This window comes from Mustela erminea, chromosome 4 (assembly GCF_009829155.1).
Source record: "Mustela erminea isolate mMusErm1 chromosome 4, mMusErm1.Pri, whole genome shotgun sequence".
In the NCBI taxonomy this organism is placed as follows: domain Eukaryota; kingdom Metazoa; phylum Chordata; class Mammalia; order Carnivora; family Mustelidae; genus Mustela; species Mustela erminea.
The window spans coordinates 138,969,119-138,989,355 of record NC_045617.1 but is presented as its reverse complement, the minus strand read 5'-3'; the positions used below and the strand labels follow the sequence as shown (position 1 = coordinate 138,989,355).

At 48.1% G+C, this 20,237-nt stretch overlaps 1 protein-coding gene across 6 annotated transcripts in view; it reads right to left on the bottom strand.

The window, feature by feature from the left end:
* The window catches only part of JARID2 (jumonji and AT-rich interaction domain containing 2), a 255,628-nt gene that overhangs the window by 116,559 nt on the left and 118,832 nt on the right, over positions 1 to 20,237 (bottom strand). For all 6 annotated transcript variants that reach the window (XM_032341156.1, XM_032341153.1, XM_032341154.1 and 3 more), the window contains exon 2: positions 19,744 to 19,879. In XM_032341156.1, the coding sequence (XP_032197047.1) occupies positions 19,744 to 19,879 (136 nt within the window). The remainder of the gene's footprint in view (positions 1 to 19,743; positions 19,880 to 20,237) is intronic.

Here is a 20,237-nt window from a genome sequence, read left to right as displayed (position 1 = left end):
GTGAGAGAGCAATCACTTGCACGTCTTCATCAAATTTGGTATCTAATAGTGCTGTGCTGATTAATTACAGAAGCTGCTTCATAAGCATTTAGACTTGTTTTATTCATGTATCCAATCAAGGAAGTCGGCTTATCTGGTAAGCAGGGACCGAACTCAGAAAAGGAAAGACAAGCCTTGAGAAGTAAGAGCAGGTCGCCAAATACTCCTTCTCATCCGTGATCTGCTTCCAAAAGCTCTCCAATTTCCTACCCTCTGTATGTTACTGCATACAAAAGGTGACACCTTACCAAGCCAACACGCCCGCCCCCCTAGAACATCACTACAAAGGATTAGAGTGGAGTGGGCTGCCGTGTGTTCATGTAAGAACAGAGGGTTTTAATGATCACACTACATTAGCCATGTCCTCATACAGACAGATGTGATCTCGGCTAAATTACACAGTATTGATCACATCACCTACGTTATGATAAAAACCCAGTGCAAGAAAAAAGTGATCCATGGGGCTAATATTTGACTCTCAAAAGTATTAATCGTGGGCCCTTTACAGCAGCCAACATAATAATAAACGGTACTTTGTTAGTCTTCTGCTTAAATAAAAGTTAATACACTGGCGGGGCGCCTGGGTGTCTCAGTGGGTTAAGTGGCTGCCTTTGGCTCCGATCACAATCCCAGAGTCCTGGGATTGAGCCCCGCGTTGGGCTCCTAGCTCTGCGGGGAGCCTGCTTCTCCCTCTCCCTGCAGCTCTACCGACTTGTGCATGCTATCATTCATAAATAAATAAATAAATAAAATCTTTTTTAAAAAAAGGTTAATACACTGGCAATATACCAAGCAGAACTGGGTACACATGGAGTCTGGCTTGGACTCCTTCCAAGAGGGCTTGGTAATTCCTGAAGAAACAACCGCATTCAACTCTGTAATGCGTGTGGTTGGCCCTATAGCCAACTTGACTTCAAGGCCATGCTGTACAATTATAAAATAATACCAATAATTACAAGAACACAGTAGGGAGATCGAGGCTGGGGGGGCTATATATTAACAAGTGAAACTTGATTGCTATGGATAGTACCATACCACTGAGATGGTACTACAACTAAACTAGGAAATTCAGGTTAAGAAGCTACTAGAAAGGACAATGTGCCATCAGACTTTACGATCTAGTAAACATCTAGCCCTAAGAACCTTGATGGTTCACAGTACACACAGCACAATTTGGACAAGGCTGCCTGGTTCTAAGTCTAACTCATCATCAAGTGTGTGAACTTCAAGAGAGAATCAGGAGAGAAACAGAGAACCTGTTTCCTCTGTTAAATACACGTAAGGACAACAATTGGTTAAATCAAGGCATTAAATTAATTATATATGTAAGAGGGTTAATGGTACCTAATCACTTTATAAAGGCTACCTCGATGCCTTAATAAACTTTGGTGGTAATCAATTACAGAATTTTTTGTCAAATATAGACTTTTAATTATCTGGTTATAAAAAGACACAAGATAAAAATAAGCCCTAGGCTTCAATATATTTTTTTAAATGATTTGGGTAATGGATTTATACAAAGGTAAACACAGAAATGATGCCAAGTTAGAGGAGATTAGCAGCTTTGAGATTATTTTGAAAACATGCCCCACAGACGTATCCAGGAAAACTCAACAGAATTGCAACATGGCCATTTGACCTACTTTAAAAGACTGAATAATGGAAAACTATATCTGAGAAGAACTAAAACAGCTGACTCAGGTCATAATGAAAGAATGTCGATCTCAAATCTGATTCTGACAAAACCCATACTCCCTTACACTGCGAGGATGGGAACAAACTGGGGAAAAAAAAGTATTTCTAGAGAGCAACTCGGTGATAGATGCCAATTTTTTAAAAGTCTGTAATTCAGCAAGTTCGCTTCTAAAAAGGCATACTAGGATACAAATCAGAGAAACAAAGATTTATGTGCAAGGATAATTTACGTGCAACAATTCTGTTGGTCCTTCTACTGGTTCAAATTCTATCAGCATCCAGTTTAAAAAAAAAAAAAAAAAAGTGGTGCCTGGCTGGCTCAATCACTAGAGCATGTGTGACTCTTAATCCCAGGGTCAGGATGCAAGCCCCACATTAGGTGTAGAGACTACTTAAAAATAAAATCTTTTAAAAAAACAGGTGCCTGGGTGGCTCAGTGGGTTAAGCCCCTGCCTTCAGCTCAGGTCATGATCTCGGGGCCCTGGGATCGAGCCCCACATCAGGCTCTCTGCTCAGCAGGGAGTCTGCTTCCCTCTCTCTCTCTCTCTCTGCCTGCCTCTCTGCCTGCTTGTGATCTCTCTGTCAAATAAATAAATAAAATCTTTTTTTAAAACATAAATAAGAATTTTATTATTTATTTATTTTGGCTTCAGCTTCCTAAGCCATGTGAAAGACCAACAGTGGTTTGGTTTCCAACCTGATGGGCCCCCATGATGGCACACGAAAGCACAGGCAGAGTCGGATCCTGCGTGTATGGCAACGAACACATTCCCTTAACTTGATCCCTCAAGCCTCTGACTTCACACAGGCTGTTCCCACTTACGGAATATTCTCTCCTCTCTGTCTGGAAAGTTCCCGCTCCTCCTCCTGGTAAGCCTTCAGGGATCCCCACCACCTGCTCTGCAAGCACTCTGTTCCAGGTAATACCCACCGTGACAAGCAACTGTCTACGGAACTGTCGGGTTCTCGGAACAAGAGGATTTAGTCTCAGGGCACCTGGCTGGCTCAGTTCGGGGAGCGTGGGAGGGACGCTCATTCTCAGGGTCGTGATGTGGAGATTACATAAATTTTTTAGCTTTTTAAGAGAAGATTTAATCTTGCTCATCTATCTTAATCCTGAAAACCTAGCATGCGCCTAGAGAAAATAGCTGAGACCCAATAAACACTGTTCAAAGAATCGCGTGTTCCTTGAGGCCATTTCAGTGTCTCCAAAGCCTGACACACTCTTCCCTTGGAGGCCCCCTTTTGCAACTTCCAAGCATTCAAAGGCACCCCTCTCTTCCCGAAGAGGGAAGAATTCCTTAGCTCTTTGTGTTTGGAAGTTACCTGGCTAGGAACACATCTTATAATTTGTAATATGCTGCTTTTTCAGCATTTACAGATTTAAAAAAAAAAAAAAAAAAACTCCTAATTTTGAAGATTTTAAAGAGAGCAACTAACCTAGGGGCGGGGGAAGCAGAGGGCAAAAGAGAATCTCTAAGCCTACCCAAAGAGCCTCAACATGGGGCTCGATCCCATGATCCTGAGATCATGACTTAAGACAAGATCAAGAGTCAGACGCTTAACCAACTATGCCACCCAGATGCCCCAAGAATTCTTAGCCTAGGAAAAAGATTTAACCTTCAGATTTTCAGGTGGAAAAAAACCTTATGAACACTATTTAATACTCAATAACCTTCATGTCATGTTTTCTTAACATTCAATCCCTTTAGTAATTTCAATGCTAAAGTCCTTTGCTTTATTAGAGTCAATGATTTCTTCCTTTCTGTAATAAAACTGTTCTGGGTCTTACTCAAAGATCTGCCTTTTATACCCTGCTAAGCTAGATGAATTCATTTTGTTACTCCCATGTTCAAATAAAAGCCAAAAGTAAGTACAATTCTTCCACCGTTTTCACGATGCAGAACTACATTGGTCTGTTAACAATTCTGTGTATTCTTTGTGGTATTTTCCTTAAAGGTTTCACGTGCCATGCCGACAACTTCTGAATACAGAATAGGACAGAAGACAAGACCCATTTTAATAAGGAAAACCAAAAATCACATTTTCCAATACTTAGGAGTATGAGGGAAAGACTGACAATGTTTTGAATTGCAGAGATTCTACCGCATGAAATACATAACAGGGTTTTAAAAATACAAGGGTACAGAAAGTAGACCCGAGGAAATAAAACAAATTAGTGATTTTTTTTTCAAAAGTAGTATTCTGTCCAGCAGCAATCTTTCCAACTTTCTGAAATGTCCACATTTTCTACAACAAATTACTTTAATAACACAGAGAAAAGGGGATTTTAAGGATTCTTCAAATGGTATCACTAGGAAAGCAGGGGTGTTGCCAAGACAGAACTAGTACTGATCACAGAAAGAAGTACTCGATCAAACAAGTTATACATGGCACACGGGTAGATCATTCAGTTAAGCGTCCAACTCTTGTATGGAGATCTCAGGGTCATGAGTTCAAGTCCCACCGTGGGCTCCACCCTCAGTGTGGAGCCTACTTAAAAAAAACAAAAACAAACAAAACACCACCAAGTTATATGAAATGTGGACTCACACGGAGCTAACAAAAACCGAATCAAGTGAAGAACAGCAGACATGCCAACTCTGAAGCCAGTACTGTACTGCTATACCGAAGTCCGGGATAACAGGAATACCGCGACATGAATACCATGGGCAGAAGTACTCTCAAACTGGCCAACACACTAAAAACACACTGTGTGTGAATAAACAGGCACTGTTTTCACGTGGTCAGCACTGCCTACATACACAGCATACCATAAGGCAGCTAAAAGAGTGTTCCTAAATTGAACTATACCTGTGATCTAGAAAGACCTCCCACCGCCAACACCACCACCACTACCAGACCAAGCTCGAGAACAAAAGCTCAGAATGTGACCGCTATGCTCATCCTGTCTCTACAGCTATGCTTGTTCATGTGGTAGCTTGTCATCATATATGTATGTATTTTTTATTAGAAATGATCAGACCAGCCAGTTATCAAGGACTCATGGACTCTGAAGTGGCTAGTGGCTCCCATACAGGACAAAGCAGATACATAGCATTCCCCATGTTCTGGAAAGTTCTACATCTACAGATTTGGGATGGGCGTTGTCTCAAGACCCTGTGGCCACATCTGTGGGCAGCAGCGGTCCCTCTGCCTCTCTGCCGTCCCCTGCGAGAGCTCAGACCCAGTAAACAGGGAAAGTCTGACACACGGGGACGGCTGTCCAGGCAGCAGGGTGAAAAGCAGAGGGGAGCCGACGAAGTGGCAAGCTGACACCCTTCGGTTCAGCAGCAGATGGCTCCTGGGAGCATCACTCTAGCTTTGAGATGTAGGGAGGAGGGGAAAACGCAGGTTAGAACCTTTATAAAAAGCCACGCGCTTCTTCAGTAAACCAGACACTACAGGCAAACTCTTTGCAAAGCCATTACCCCCAAAAGGTGGTTTTTATCATGGAGGACTGTAGGCAGTTCTGATGGAGCTTCAGGGCAAAAGACCAGGAATCATCAGTTAATACTCATGAACAAAATGCTGCATGAAATTGTTCAGTTAGACGCATATTTTGCTATCCTTGAGGCTACAGGCACAAGGAAGGGTGTAAATCCACATACAGAGGACTCTCGGCTCGCTTCTTGGCTCGCATGGGCGCGCGCGCCCACACACACACACCCCCCCCTCCAAAAGACACCATCAATGCAGTGGGCGTGGAGGGACAGGGAAAGCTTCGCACACCATAGGAGAGAATCAGAGGTCACAGAGGATGCCTGTCCTTTATCTGCTTTCTACTGCCCCCCCACAAATTCTACCAAAGCACCCGAATATTTCCTACCCTGACGGCCAGTGGTAGAATCTAGCAATCAGGAAGACCCTGAACAGTCCATAAAGAGTCAATCAGTCGTCTCTGAAACAAAATGAAATGGGACAAAGGGATGTCTCAAGTGTTCCACTTGACGTAAGAAACCCGCTCGCGATGGTCTCCAGTTCCTTGTACAACTAGACCTCCAATGACGTCAGTGCCCGTTACAGCCTATTACAACATACCAATTTTCTCGATGCATCCAATATTACTTTAAGTGGCTAGAATCCAGGAACTGCGGTTTAATGATCTGACAGATTGCAATGTCAATGGTTACATAACATAGCCTCCATCACTTCTAAAAAAGCTGCTGCAAATATAGAAGCCCTGGAATTGTCTTTCCTTGACCCTAACCTCAAGTTGCACTAGCGTGCTGATGTACTCCCACAGTCCCTCTCTCTCTGCCCGCCTCCCCACTCCACCTCTCCCCTGCAACCGGCTGCGACGGATCCACCTTCTTCCACATACCACGTGCCAGCTCAGAGACCTCTGAGACACCCCAATCAAGAGCTCTGTGCGCCTGCAGGGGCACCCCACATACACAAACCTACCTCCTGCCGCTGCTATAGGACAGGTTTTCCCAACACCACTAAGGAGTTACCTACTGGGGAAAACTAAAGAGGGCTTCACCTCCTTCCCCCTTGGTCAGAGTTTCTGCTCCCCAAGTCGCAGGGGTGAGGTCTAGTCATAGCGGGATGGCATCCAGACACAGGGAACGCGGCAAACAGATTTTAATCCAGTCCCTGAAGTGGGCTGTTTTATACACAGCCAGCTACAGCTTTGATGGGAAGTACTTAGGTAATGTGTATCTAGAACCTCAATCACAATTACCCTTTGAATGCCTGCTTCCTGCCAGACACTAAGGACTTTAAATAAATCATCTCATTAATCCTAAGAATATCGCCTCTGAGAAAGAAATTATTACTCCTTTTACAGAGCCGGGAAATGGGGAACAAGAGCCAAACGAAATGGCCAAGTCATGTGTGTTAAGTGTTCTTCTCCCTCGGTGGGACCGTGAGGCCATTCTTTCGGGGATGACAGCATGATCCTCCCTGCCAACTTCCAGGCGCAGAGTTGGAGGGCAGCAGCCTACCGGGGCTGGAGCTGGCAGGAGGCTACAGGCACATGCAGTTTTCCCCAGTAAGCGTCTAGATCATCTGTGCTCACCGCTCCAGGGCCCTGAGGTCAGGCCACTGCAGTGTTGGGAGTCCACTGGGGAGGTGCACCTTGGGTTCACAGAAGAGCCCTTCCTCGAGGGCGTACAGTACACAGATGCCCTGAGCTCCCTGTGCCCACCCCCTGCCCCAGCAGCCCACTCTTCGGACTGAGCTGCTGGAGCTGGCTTTGTCACAAAGAGGCCCAAGAAATTGGAGGAGGTCTAGGAGTCAGCCTGCGCAGAGGGCCAGGTTCCTCCCATCCACTACCAAGAGCAGCCACTTGATGGCAATCTTAACCTATTCCCTTGGAATTCTTCCATCAAGAGCGACCCCAGCAGGGTGGGAGCCACAAGAATGGGCTGCAGAATGTGGATGGTGCTAGAGAAAGGCTCCTTCCCGTGGCCCGGCGGCAGGCGCACGCAGAGGCGTGGAAGGAAGGACAAGGAAACGATGCCAACATTCTCCCGCGGGGGATTCTCACGTCCACAGGCCTCTCCCAGGCCTCCTCTGCTTCTGCAGTCAGACAAGTTGGGAAGACGGAGATTTCTCAGGCCCGGAGCCACACTCACATCCGCTCCCCATCTACAGCTTGAAGTACGAGGCAGACAGATGGTAACAAACAGGGTCATCAATCAATGGCAAGCTCCTGCTTCTGATCTCAGCACCTTGTCGCCTCAAACCATGGGGAAAAAAGCCCAAAAATGGGGAGAAAAAATTGAAAAAGGCAACTTTCTTTCGTGGTGGGTGTTACACCTGTTGAATCAATCAGCCCAGCGCTTGTCTTAAATTATAAAGGGGGGCAGGGGATAAAAGCCATGTGCACCGACCTTCTAGAGAGAAGGGAGGCCAGGGGAGGGGGCGGGGAAGGAATACAGTCACTGGATACTTCTATTTTCAGTGGCAGGAATATTAATATCACAAGATGGGGGGGATCAGAAAACTGCCCACGTATTAGCGTGGTTAAGGATTCGTATCCCCCACCATGGTTCAAACCGGCCCTTTGTGATGCCTTTGTAACTCTTGGCTTCTCAATTCATAAGAAGAGTTCAGGCACAGAGTGGAGAGTTTGCCAATATTTTCCTCTGAGGGAGTCAGAAACTGCCAGCTGAGAGCCTTCCAGCTCACCCTTTAAAACTCTGTAACACTTTCCAACTGAGTAAACTGGAAAGGCCCTTTTCAAATAACACTGGTCTGAAGTTGGGTAAACTGCTGAGTGAGGACAGGGTAAAGCAGCTCTGGTCCAGGCTAAGCAATTTGCAATGCAGATCCCTCCAGGAATCACCAGGCCTCCTGCATGCCAAGACGGTAAATGTGTATACCATTTCCACTGGGGGGAGGGGGGTCACCTGCCCTACTCCTGTCTGGAGAGGAGTCGCTGACCTTCTAGATTCAAACTCCTTCATAAATACTGCAAGCCCAGTAGGGTGAAGGTATCAGAACTTTTTAAAACATGTTTCCAAAGGGTGACTCTGAGCTGCCTTCATGCCTTGAAATGCAACGGAAATCATTCAAAGCTGTTGGAAAACTGGAAGGAAACTACCATTTGAGGCAGCACCAAGAGCTGATGCGGGGGGGGGGGGGTCCCCCTCAGGCACAGAGGTCTTTCCCGGTCACCAAGACCAGGAGGCCCACCTACCCACCAAAGGTTAACAGGAAGGCAGTGAAGGGATGGACCCAGAAGCCACTGTGGAGGGGCAGGTGACACAGGAAGAGGCCCCTGTATGCAGAACTGAAATCATCAGCTCCAAGGCATGAATGAACCAAGAGCACTAGTGAAAGATCAGGGAATGGGAGACAGGAGGAAAGGGGGCACTGGGCCTGAGGAGCCCCAAAGCTCCAGGAACGAGCCTCACACTCTCCTTGCAAGACACGGAGACAGCCTGGCGGACAGGCTGGACAGATACTGATACTGGACACTCTGGTCCTGGACGGGCAGGTCTAAGGTTATAAAACAGCTCCGAGTTCCCTCCCGGACCCGAAACCTCCACACACGAGACACCTGTACAGTTTTAGAGTCTTCCAGAAGAAATCATGAGGAAGCTAGTTTGGGGGCTCTGCAGAAGTCCCCCGAAAGACTACAGAGAAAGCTGGAAGGACAGAGGAGATCTGACCGCAGGAGAGCTTGAGTAACAAACTGTAAATTAAGGAATTTATGGGTTGTAGGGTAATTTCCCAAAAGCATACCCAGTTATCACCCTTCTGGCTTTAAGGATATGCCATACGGGACGCTGAACATTTAACGTGGCTCAAGTAGTAACAGGTTATTTCCAAAAGCGAGGTAAGAGGCCCTCTAAAGTTGGGGGGAATGGGACTGAAGAAGTTCACGAGCAAAGCAAAACCGCACTAAGGCCACCGTAGATCAGATCGTCGTTAACACTCCGTCAATCCACCCCAGAACCCAAATCACAGCGTGGCCCGAAGCACCGATCCCCACTATCTCCAGGTAAGGAGGAGGTCAGGGACCTGAGCATTTGCCCGCCTGCACACAGATAAACTCCATGCCAGAACAAGTCCACTTGGGCAGAGGGCAGCCCTGTCTGGGGACCCCCCAGGCTCTTCCCCTTCCTATACAAGTTGAGAAGTAAAACCAATTGGAAAGCCTTGCCCTAAATTACACTCACAGCATATAAAAGTAAATTGAATCCGTGTATAAAATACAAATAAAATGAATGTGTGTATAACAAATAAGATCCATCAACCTTCAGTAAGGCCATGATTTTTCCCACACTGAAAACAGAAACATCCCTCCGGGGCCATCTCGATTCCCGCTCCCTCCCTGATCCCTGGAGCCTTTGAAATAACCCGATTTTTTGCCCCTTCCTTCGGGCTCTTGGCCTCCAGCAGCTCGCCAGCTCAGGAGTCTTGTTTCAATCCCCACTGAAGTATGGGATTTCGATAAACGCAAGAGGTCTCAAAAAGGCAGGCATGTAATAAATAAAAACCCAAGCTTAATTCCGTCCAACTGAGAGGAACAATAACTTCTCCAAGGTCAAACAAGTTCTTAGGGGTTCCCAGCATACCAGGAAACCCTTCCAGTACCCACATAAGCACAAAAGGAAACACGCTGCGGATGAACACGGAAATTAACTCAACCGAAAATTAAAATGAAATAAAACTGTTAGTATCTCAGAGCCCTACCCGTGTGCCAGTATTGGTAGTAAGACTGCCCCACCCCAAATGCCTATGCTGAAGCCCCAAACCCCACTGTGACCATATTTGGACAGAGCCTGCGAGGAGGTGAGAAAAGTAAATGAGGTCATCATAATGGGGGGGGGGGGGGGCAGGGCTCGACACACAATAATCTACTAGGACCAGCGTTCTCATAAGGAGAGGAAGAGACACCTACGCACTCTGTACCCCCCTCTCAGTCTAGTGAGGATATGGCCAGGAAGCCATTCTTCATCAGGAAGGACTGGCTGGCACCCCAGATCCGGGACCTCCAGCCTCCAGAACAAGGAGAAATGTATTTCTGTCTAAACCACCCCACCCAGACTATGGTATTTTCTTAGGGCAGCAGGAGCTGACTAATACACAGACCTTCGCCACAGCTGTAAAAAAGATGAACAGCAATCAGCCATTTGACCACGCTGCCCCCCACATCTGCATCCTCAGGGCCATGGGGCAGCTCACAGGCTCCAGACAAGAATCCCTCGAACTGAAAACACATCAGCAGAGAAGGGATATGCCCTAGGGATGCCTCTTCAGCTTGTCTTTGGGGAAAAGCCATGTCTGGAACCCCAGTTCCAAGAACCTCCTGAATTCTTGAACCAAGGCTGTGATTTCTCAACACTCACAGAGGGGGAAACACCAAGCAGGAGGAGAGGCAGAGCTGTTCAAACGCTCATTAGATCCAGACTTGCACATAGCTCAGGACCAAAAACGTGCCCAGTTCAAGACCAAGAATCTGGCTCCACCAATGCCACCTTGAGATGGTGAAGGTCACTCATGGCCATGTCCAACTGTAGGAGGTCTTTTATTCATGCTTACCTTAAAGCCAGGGCTTCTGGTACATTCTGGGAAAACACAAACCCAGTTACCATAAAAGGTTAAAAAAAGAAAAAAAAAAAATCAAGACAGCTATGGTGACAAACCCCAAAATGAACTCATACTTTCATGTGGAAAGAGAAAGGTATACGACCAACATTTCTGGGCTGATGGAAAAGTCCTCAGTCTACTATACAACACTTGTCACATGGGTATAGGAGCATTTGGAAATCCATCCAATCATACAAGTAAGAAGCATGATTTCGCAGAGCATTACAGTTTACCTCAATTAAAAAAATAAGGGTGGTTGGGGTGCCTGGGTGGCTCAGTGGGTTAAAGCCTCTGCCTTCGGCTCAGGTCATGTTCCCAGGGTCCTGGGATCAAGCCCCGCATCCGGCTCTCTGCTCGGCAGGGAGCCTGCTTTCTTCCTCCTCTCTCTCTCTGCCTACTTGTGATCTCTGTCAAATAAATAAATAAAATCTTAAAAATAAATAAATAAATAAGGGTGAGGGGGTACGATCTGAGTCAGGAGTCCTGGAGTCAAATCCTGATTACGCCGCTTAGTTCTGTAGCCTTGTGCAAGCCGCTTAACATCTGAGATCCTCGACACAAACCCACAAAATTAGGATAGCAACAGATTACGAAAATGTTATGAGATTAGAAGGAATGACTTATTTCTTATAAGCTCAATTTTAACTTAAACTACTAAACAACGTATCCTGTACCTGAATACGTAAACTAGAAATAGGGTTTAAGAAAAGGTGCGGGGTGGGGGCACCTGGGTGGCTCACTCTGCTAAGCACCAAACTCTTGGTTTCAGCTCAGATCATGATCTCCGGGTCATGAGATCAGGCCCCACGTCAGGCTCCGCACTTTGTACAAAATCTGCTTGGGACACTCTCCCCCTCTGCCCCTTCCTCCTCTGTGCACATTCTCACTCACTCTCTCCCAAATGAATTAATCTTTAGAAAGAAAGAAGAAGCAAAGGAAAGGAAAAAGAAAAGGGAAGAAAAATGAAAGGAAAGGTAAAGTATAGGGTGATCCAATCCTAAGAAACTTTAGGATGGTTAAGACTTAGAAATTTATGACAACCACGAATAAACATGTGCTTCAGAGACACGGAAAACAGCACAGGGGAAGGTGTCAGACTGTATTTCCGAACTAAAAGCTGGAGTCATACGTGGGACACTCAACCGATGATCAGACAGGAACAGGTCCACAGCAAGGCAGAGGGTGCTGAAAGGGGGAGGCGGGAGCAGCTGGTGGGCAGAAAGCGGTCTGCACACCGTGTCACACAGCACACGCTCTACAGAGCACCAGGAGTCCACTCAGCGTGGACTTTCAATCTACTGCAGGGAGAGAACTCCGAACTAGTGAACAACGAGAATACAAGGTCAGGCAGGGTAAATTCTATGCAGACAAGTATTACAAGGTAAAGAGCGAAAGGATAACAGACCAAGAAAACATTTTTGATAGGATGCTCAAGAGGGACACTCCAGTTCCAACCTCCGAGTTTGAGCAGGCACCTGAAACACGGGCAGGGAGGAAGCACGTGGTTCTCTAAAGGGAGACAGTTGTCAACAGAAGGATCAGAAAGCACAAAAGCTCTGGGGACTGGGGTGGCTCAGAGAGTCGAGCATCTGACTCCTGATCTCAGCTCCGTTCATGATCTCATCCTGAAACTGGGCTCCGAGTCAGGCTCTGCACTGAGCAGAGCCTGCTTCAGATTCTCTCTCCCTCTCCCCCTGCACACACTCTCAAAAAATTAACTGGTTTTCTGTTGTTGTTGTTTTTGTTGTTTTTTGTTTTGTTTTGTTTTGTTTTTAAAAGGCACAAAAACTGGGGCGCCTGGGTGGCTCGGTCGGTTAGGCTTCTGTCTTCAAGCTCAGGTCATGATCCCAGGGTCCCTGGATTGAGCCCAGCATTGGGCTCCTCCCTCCCTTCCTCCCTCCCCGCCTCCCTCTCTCTGCCCCTCACCGCCTGCCCCTCCCCCACTCGTGTTCTCTCCCTCTTTCTAATAAATAAAATCCTTAAAAAAAATAAATACATAAAACACAAAAATTCTGGTGCACTTCGAACAGCAAGAAGGCCAAACCAGGGGAGGCAGTGAGACTAGACAGATACTGTGGCCCACATCCTGTGGTCAGGGTAAGGATGCGAAGCTATCACACTACGAGGCAGGGAGACACTGCAGGAACAGAGCCTGTGCTAATCTGCATTTATGAAGGACTATGAAAGCCCACATTCTGACTGCTGCCTGGAGGGACAAAAAGGCAGAAGCTGAGATCAAAGAGCATCGGGGATCCCAGCCCAAGCTAGAGGTTTCCGGCTAGTGGCAATAGTGTGAACTCAGATTCGGAAGATGTGAATTTGGTTTTGCCAAAGGAAGGAATGCAAAGTATAGAAAAACCAGAAGTACAGATCACTCCAAGGCTTAGGCCAAAGGAACTAGAAAAACGGAACTGGCATTTATGGACAACGGAAGATGGGCAGAGCAGAGGACAGACTCAGCTGGAGACAGAGTTGGTGTTGGGACAGTTCGTGTTGACGAGACCTTCCAAGAAATCTGTGTAGAAGCCAAGTAAGCAAGGGGAGTTCAGGACAGGTTCGATCATGTCCACTGCCAAAGGGGCGAATAATGCTACATTGACTGGAATCTTGAGTTGGCAATCAAGGTCATTAAGAAGCCTTAATCGAGAACTGATCCCTGGAATTCAAAGGAGACCGAAAGTGGAAAGGATATTAATATGAATATAGACAGTAGAGAGTAGAGCCTGGGTAGACATTTTCTTTTGAGGCACTCGCCGAAAAGACAGACATGACAGCAGGAGCGACATGCAAGATCAGTAGAGGGATTATTTTATCATGAGAGCAACCATAACATTTTTTGTTTACTGATGGCAATATCTAGGAGAGAAGTAAATAATGAAGAGGGATAAGTTCCAGAATGATGTCCCCGTAGAGGTAAGAAAAGGAGATCACAGCAGATCTCCATCCTCCTGCCCTCAGGACCCCTCATAGCTGGGCTTGTCTAAGAACCCTGACAGGCAGGAGAGAGCACACGTGCTTTCTCTGCCCACCCCCCACCGCCCCGCCACACACATACACCCCTACCTGTCATAGGCCCCTCCTCTTAGAGCAGCCCAGACTGGGCAAGGATGAGGACAGAGCTAACAGAGGAAGTGGGCTGGGAGGGCTGGCGGGGTAAGGTGGCCTCCAGCACAAAGTGACAGGAAAGAAGAGCAACAGCGTTCCGTTTTATGACTCCCAAAACCCGTCTGTGTTCTAAAGACACCATCAAGTGTCAACCAAACAGAAGCACGATCAAGAAATGCCCCGAGGGTCCCACTCAGGTCCGGGACGGACCACATGAAAGCCACAGAGAAAGACATCAAGTTTTCTGACGTCTCACCCAGCTTTTACATGGAATGCTGTCTCACTCGTGAAGGGGGTAGGAACAGAAGGAAGAAGGGTCTCAGGTTGGAGAGTTCCAGAAACCCAACCCGCGGCAGCTGCATGAGGGCAGCCTGAGCCCGCGGTGCCCACAGCTTACAGAGGACACGGAGGCAGACACACGGGCGGTGGGGTAAGCCACTTTCTCTAGGAGGAAACAAGCAAACACCCAAAGAACAGTCTCTCCCGTTGAAAAAGCTGGATGTGAACACTGCAGGCGAACACCGCGGGCCCAGAGCCGACAGGAGAGGTGTCCCCCGTCAGCTGACAGAAGGCACCCATAGGATCATGACCGTCTTTTCAAATACAGCCGCGTACATCAAGCGCCACCCGTGGGACAATGTGCTCAGACTTTTTATTTGGGCTCACAAAACATCTTCATTTTATGCAGAACAATGACCCTGCAAGAGTTGGGACCAAGTTTCATTTCACAATCAACACATCAGGAATCTTTAAGATTTTCAAGGCGCTGGAGATTCTAGTCCTTAGAACAAAGAGGTTTGTATGTAGGGGGTTTGGGGGGTGTCCCCTGTATCCACATCTCAAGCTTTGGCCCCTCACTACAAGTCAGCAGTGGTTGCCAGAAAGGCCCATCCCCCTCTAGTGTGGCACCAGGACCAGTGGCCCTCAGAGGACTGCCAAGCCCGTGGTTCAGCAGCAGCATTAAAAATACAAAGTTCGGGGCACCTAGGTAGTTCAGTCGGTTAAGCATCAATCTTCAGCTCGGGTCATGATCTCAAAGTCCTGGACTGAGCCCCTGCATCAGGCCCCCCGCTCAGCGGAGAGCCTGCTTCTCCCTCTCCCTTTTCCTGCTGCTCTACCCACTGTGCGCTCATACTCTCTTTCTCCATCAAATAAATAATCTTTTTTTTAATAAGTAGATTTAAAAAAATAAAAAGCTCTACCTCTCAGTGAAGAAAGATGATGAATGCGTCTGTGTACCAGAGACGGGCCCCAGGAGGGTGAGCAAGTAGGACAGGCGCCATCTTTGGATTCCCTCGATCAATGACATGCACGACAGAGGCCCACATTCACACTCACACACCCACCCCACCCCCGAAGCCTCCTTCCCCAGCACAGCATCACACATTACCTCTTTCAAAAGAAACACCTTTTAGAAAAAGTGTCCTCCTAAAATTCTCGTTTTTGGAATCCTATCTTTACTTCTTTCTTATCAGATGCGTGGCGCAGAAAGCAGCGGCTGCCAGGGACCACCGGTGCAGGCCAACAATGAATCCTTGCTGCTGTACCACATCCTCATCCACAGAACGGTCTGCTCAGGAGATTACAACGACTGAGATGCGGACCGAGTGCCGGGATGGGTGGGGAGTCAGTAGTGGGTGCTCAGTACGGACGGGCCACCAGGACCACCGCAAGGCTTCAAGGAAGAGGGGCCCGGGTCCCTCAAATCCACTCAAGGCTCTTCGGCTGGCCAGAGGCCTTGCTCGATCTCAGATGACATTTATAGGAAGCAAATGAAACTCCAAATACAGCTAATAGCTCCCCTCTCTTACTGTGTAATTATGTGTACTCATTTGTGTAGCATGTTATTATTTAAATGTCCCTAATTTCAGCCCCGGCGGGCCAAGGGCCCTCAAAGAGTGGCCGAGGCCTCAGCCTCTGCCAGCCGTTCCCGAAGCTTTTGTCAAATTTATTACAGCCAGAGTGGCATTATCTACGGCAGGAAGCAGACAGAAGGCTCTCGCAATCAGCAAAAATCCGAGCCCCACCTCCCCCAGGCCCGGCTCTAACCAACCAACCCAGTGGAGGGTTTCAGTCCCTCCACACGGATGATCCGTGAGGCTGTTCAAGAGTCACATTCACTACCTCTACAAGGATCAAAAACAAACAGAAAACAACAACAACCAAACTACAACCTCATTCCCTGCAAGACGGATAGCCAACATGGATTTCATGACATAAACTACAAGCTCTCCCCACAGTATCCTGTCTGGCTGGGTTATTACGACGACCCGAGACCCAGAGAAAATGGGGCAGCAGAGTTCAGCCACTCAGATAAAAACTGCCGCCTTATACGCCGGGTTCCTGGACACCCAATCCCTCACATGCTTCATCATCCTCGTGGGCCAAGGATTTAGAGGAAGTGATGTCAATTCATTCTCAAATTAGAGAAAAAGTTCCATCAAGCTCCTCCTATTGTCAACACAGCGTATTATTTGAAGACAGAATTTTCCCCAGCAAACACTGGGAGGACAAATAACCCAGAAACAGCTCAGAAAAGTGACATGGGCATGGGGGGATCGAATGCCTTGTTTTCAATACCAGTGCTGCAAAGATACAGGGTCATTTTCACCGCTTCTGCCTCCTTAAATGAGTGCTAGATCCAGAGTTCCAGGACGTGAGCTCTAATTCCAGTTCTGCTACAGCACAGTCGACAGCTGCGTGATCTTGGGAAAGTCACTACCACACAGAGCACTCCCAAAGCCCTACAAGGACACTCTTCAGCTTACAGCTGAACACACCAGGGGCCTCAGAGGTAGGTCACCACCCAAGGTCCCCAAGCTGCAAGGCATGGGGTGGGGGATGGGGGGTAGGGGGAAGAGACGGACGATGGCACAGAGGCAGTAGTGACCCCACCCCGGTTCTGGGCACAGGAACCCCCTACAACCCCCGTCTGGCCAGCTTCCTTCCCCGGATCCTACAGCAAGGGCTCTGTACTGGGCAGAGCTTCAAAACTCCACCACCAGACAGATCCTCCTGTGACCATTAACACTGGACCAATGGATTTCAGCGTTTACAAGGGAACCTCAGGTGGTTCTGTGATGAACTGAAACAAACAAAGCAAAAAAGGAAACATTTCACCTGGCAGGGCTGTGAAAGCGGCTCTCCCCCCACTAACCTACCTTCATTTGCCCGACAGTGAAAAACCCCAAAATAGGGTGCTGTGGTGTCCAGCTCAGAATGAGGTCCTTCCACTCCGTAGTTGGGAATGAGGTTTATGAAGTATCCGCTGAACAAGTGACACATTCACAGGCGCGCGCGCGTGCACACACACACACACACACACACACACAGAACACTGCTTGCAACCCTCCTACCCCCAACCTCAGCTACCAGAACAGCCCGGGATGCTCCGCTGCCTTCCACTCTCTCTGGATCGTGCGCCCTGAGAGTGCACTGCTGAGGTCCAGGGACCTCCAGAGAAGGAGCTATTCTCCAGCGAGTGAGCAATGCTGTTTCCCGATCTCTCCAGCAGGCCCCCAATGAGAAAGCACACTTCAACCTGTTAGTGGCCTCTAAGAACATTCTTCTTACAACCAGAGGGGCTTATTTAGAAGTGCTATGGAAATCCACGACACAGAATGACAAACATGTGGACTCTGGACAGGTGGCTGCGCGGACACCAACAGGAAACAGAAACGGGCATCTTCACAGCAATCCCGCAGCCGAGAGAGAGAGAGAGAGAGAGAGAGAGAGAGAGAGAGGCAGGCCTTGGTGTCTCCGGACAGAACACTAGACAGGAAAACGACAAGCCGGTCTTCATCAGCATGAAATACAAACTACCACAACAAAAACCCCTTTTCTTTATGAAACTGATACAAGAATTCTTTAAAGTGTCTAACGACCCCCAGCAGGGCAGTCTTTGCCAGATTTCTTAGAACTCCTTCCTGGGCACTGTCAAGCCCTCAACGAGGCCAGTTAAAAACGAGAGCTACCTTTGCTCCACAAGGCTGGCAGTGCCTGGAAGACCTAGAAGGGCTTTAGTTTTTGTTCTTTTACCTAAATCCCACCTTTACTTAATCCTGGACACCTGGCAAACTTGTCCTAAAAGTGGATCCCCCCCCCCCCCAAATGGGTTGGTGTTTGTTGCTGTTAAGATTCTAAAACCACTACGGCCGTACCATGCGATGTACATAGCAGAATGAGATTATGCCTTTTCACGACAGTGACCTCTAACCCCCAGCTGCCCCTGCTCTGCTGTAACCTTCAGGGTACAAGGAGACTCTCCCGGGCCACACTCCCCTCAAACACGTAAAAAGCCAGACAGTACGTTCAACGTGAAGCAAGGACACCAGGAAGAATCACGTCACACAAAGGGCCAGATTCTAGACTGGTGGCAACAGATTCTACTAATTGTGCTTCTGTGTAGGTGGGGGAGAAAAAGAGAAAAAAAAAATGTGTATACACACACACACATACACACACACACACACACACACACACGAGGGGTGGGGGCCTTCCCATATACATGTGGACTCCAACTTCCAGAAGCTTTAAGTCACATAGAAACAGGAAAGAGACAGGTCCTGGGTGGGTGGCAGGGCAAACCCAGGTTTAGTCCAGGGAGGGTGTCCCTGGAAACCCAGCCAAGGCTTCACACGGGTCCCACCCATGTGGGCACTGGTCCCAACAAGAGACTCCCCAAGGGGTGCCTGGGGGGCTCAGTCATTAAGCATCTACCTTGGGCTCAGGTCATGATCCCAGGGTCCTGGGATCGAGCCCCACGTCAGGCTCCCTGCTTGGTAGGAAGCCTGCTTCTCCCTCTACCACCCACCCCACCCCGCTTATCTTCCCTCTCTTGTCATTTCTCTCTCTCTGTCAAATAAATAAATAAAATCATTAAAAAAGAGGCTCCCCCAGACAACCCACCTTACAATGAAGCCAACTGGAAGGACAGTGGACACCCGAGGTGAACGTGGCTGCTGGACCCTGGCCAGCTCTCAAGTAGTCCACATGTCCCGACGCTGTCACTCCACGGACCACAGCAGAGACATTAAAAAAAGAACAACCACCTCTCCCGTGTCTCTCTCCTTGCTCCAAGCTACGTACCAATCAGAACATGGTCCATTCATTCACACTTATCTAGAATTCCAAAAGACTAACGAGGAAGACTGTGGAAGGCCACCCCGGCCACATCCCCTGAACGAGCACAGACTGTAACCAAATGCGTGTTCTAAAATGGTTTCCACTGGCTGGTTTCTGGCCCGTCCTCCTAAAAAACCCATGACAAAGAGTCAGTGTTAAAAACTCAGAAGAGCACGGTTCCTTCCAGGCTGCAAGACCTCGGGTAGCCACACGGCTGCCCTCCCAGATGCACAGAATTCCAGGCCACCGTCTATTACCTGCTGCCATGCAACCACCTGCCCGACCTGTGAAGCAAGGAAGGAAGCAGGTCCTCAGCAGGCCTCTGAGCCAGTGGGCAGGAAGGGCCGCGTGCACCCACGAGACTCAAGCTACTTCCTACACAAACAGGAAAAGAACCAGGAGCTCCAGGGTGCGGCAAGATCCAAGGAGAAAGACAAGAGACCCAAAGAAAAACCGGTAAGGCAGACTCTACCTTCAACCCAGGATCCAGCAGAAATCAGATCACAGCCCCCATCTTATCTGTAGGGAACAGACTAATTGAGGCACCTTGCCAATTATATTACACAACACATAAAGGAGCATAAAAATGAATCCATCAACCCAGTCGGATGTCCGAAATAACTGCCATTAGGGGCCTAACCTGAGAAGCACAAGCTGCCCGAAACACATCCGATTCAGAAACAAGGTCGTGCCCAAAGATACCATCCGATTCCAACAAAAGAGGCAACTCACCATTCACCGTTTTCAGGCTCCCAGCAATGCCATCCCCGTGCTGCCTCTTCTGGGCATTCTTGAACTCCTTCAGAGACAAATAAAGGACTTTACGTACCACCCTTTCTTCTGACCATGGAATCCCATCACTGTCATCCTGGAGAAACAGAAGAAAGGGAGAAGGGAAATCACTAAAAAAAAAAAAAAGGGGGGGGGAGTAGGTGGGCAAGTAAATACGAAGAGTTTGAATAAACTTTAAAAAAAAAAAAAATCTAAACAAGCATCATGCGACCAAGACCCAGCTCTGGAGGCCAGAATTCCATCCTGTGGTCATGGTTCCAGCACTGCTCCTAGCAAAAAGCCGAAGGGCATGGAAGGGAGCCAAGCACCTCGCTTTCGTTACAAGCCCTGCGCCCAAATACCCTCATTAACTAGTAACACTAACATATTCCGGGCAAAATTCAGAAAGAGACGTTTTGTGCACCCTCAAGCGGAGGCCTGAGGAACCAGTGTGC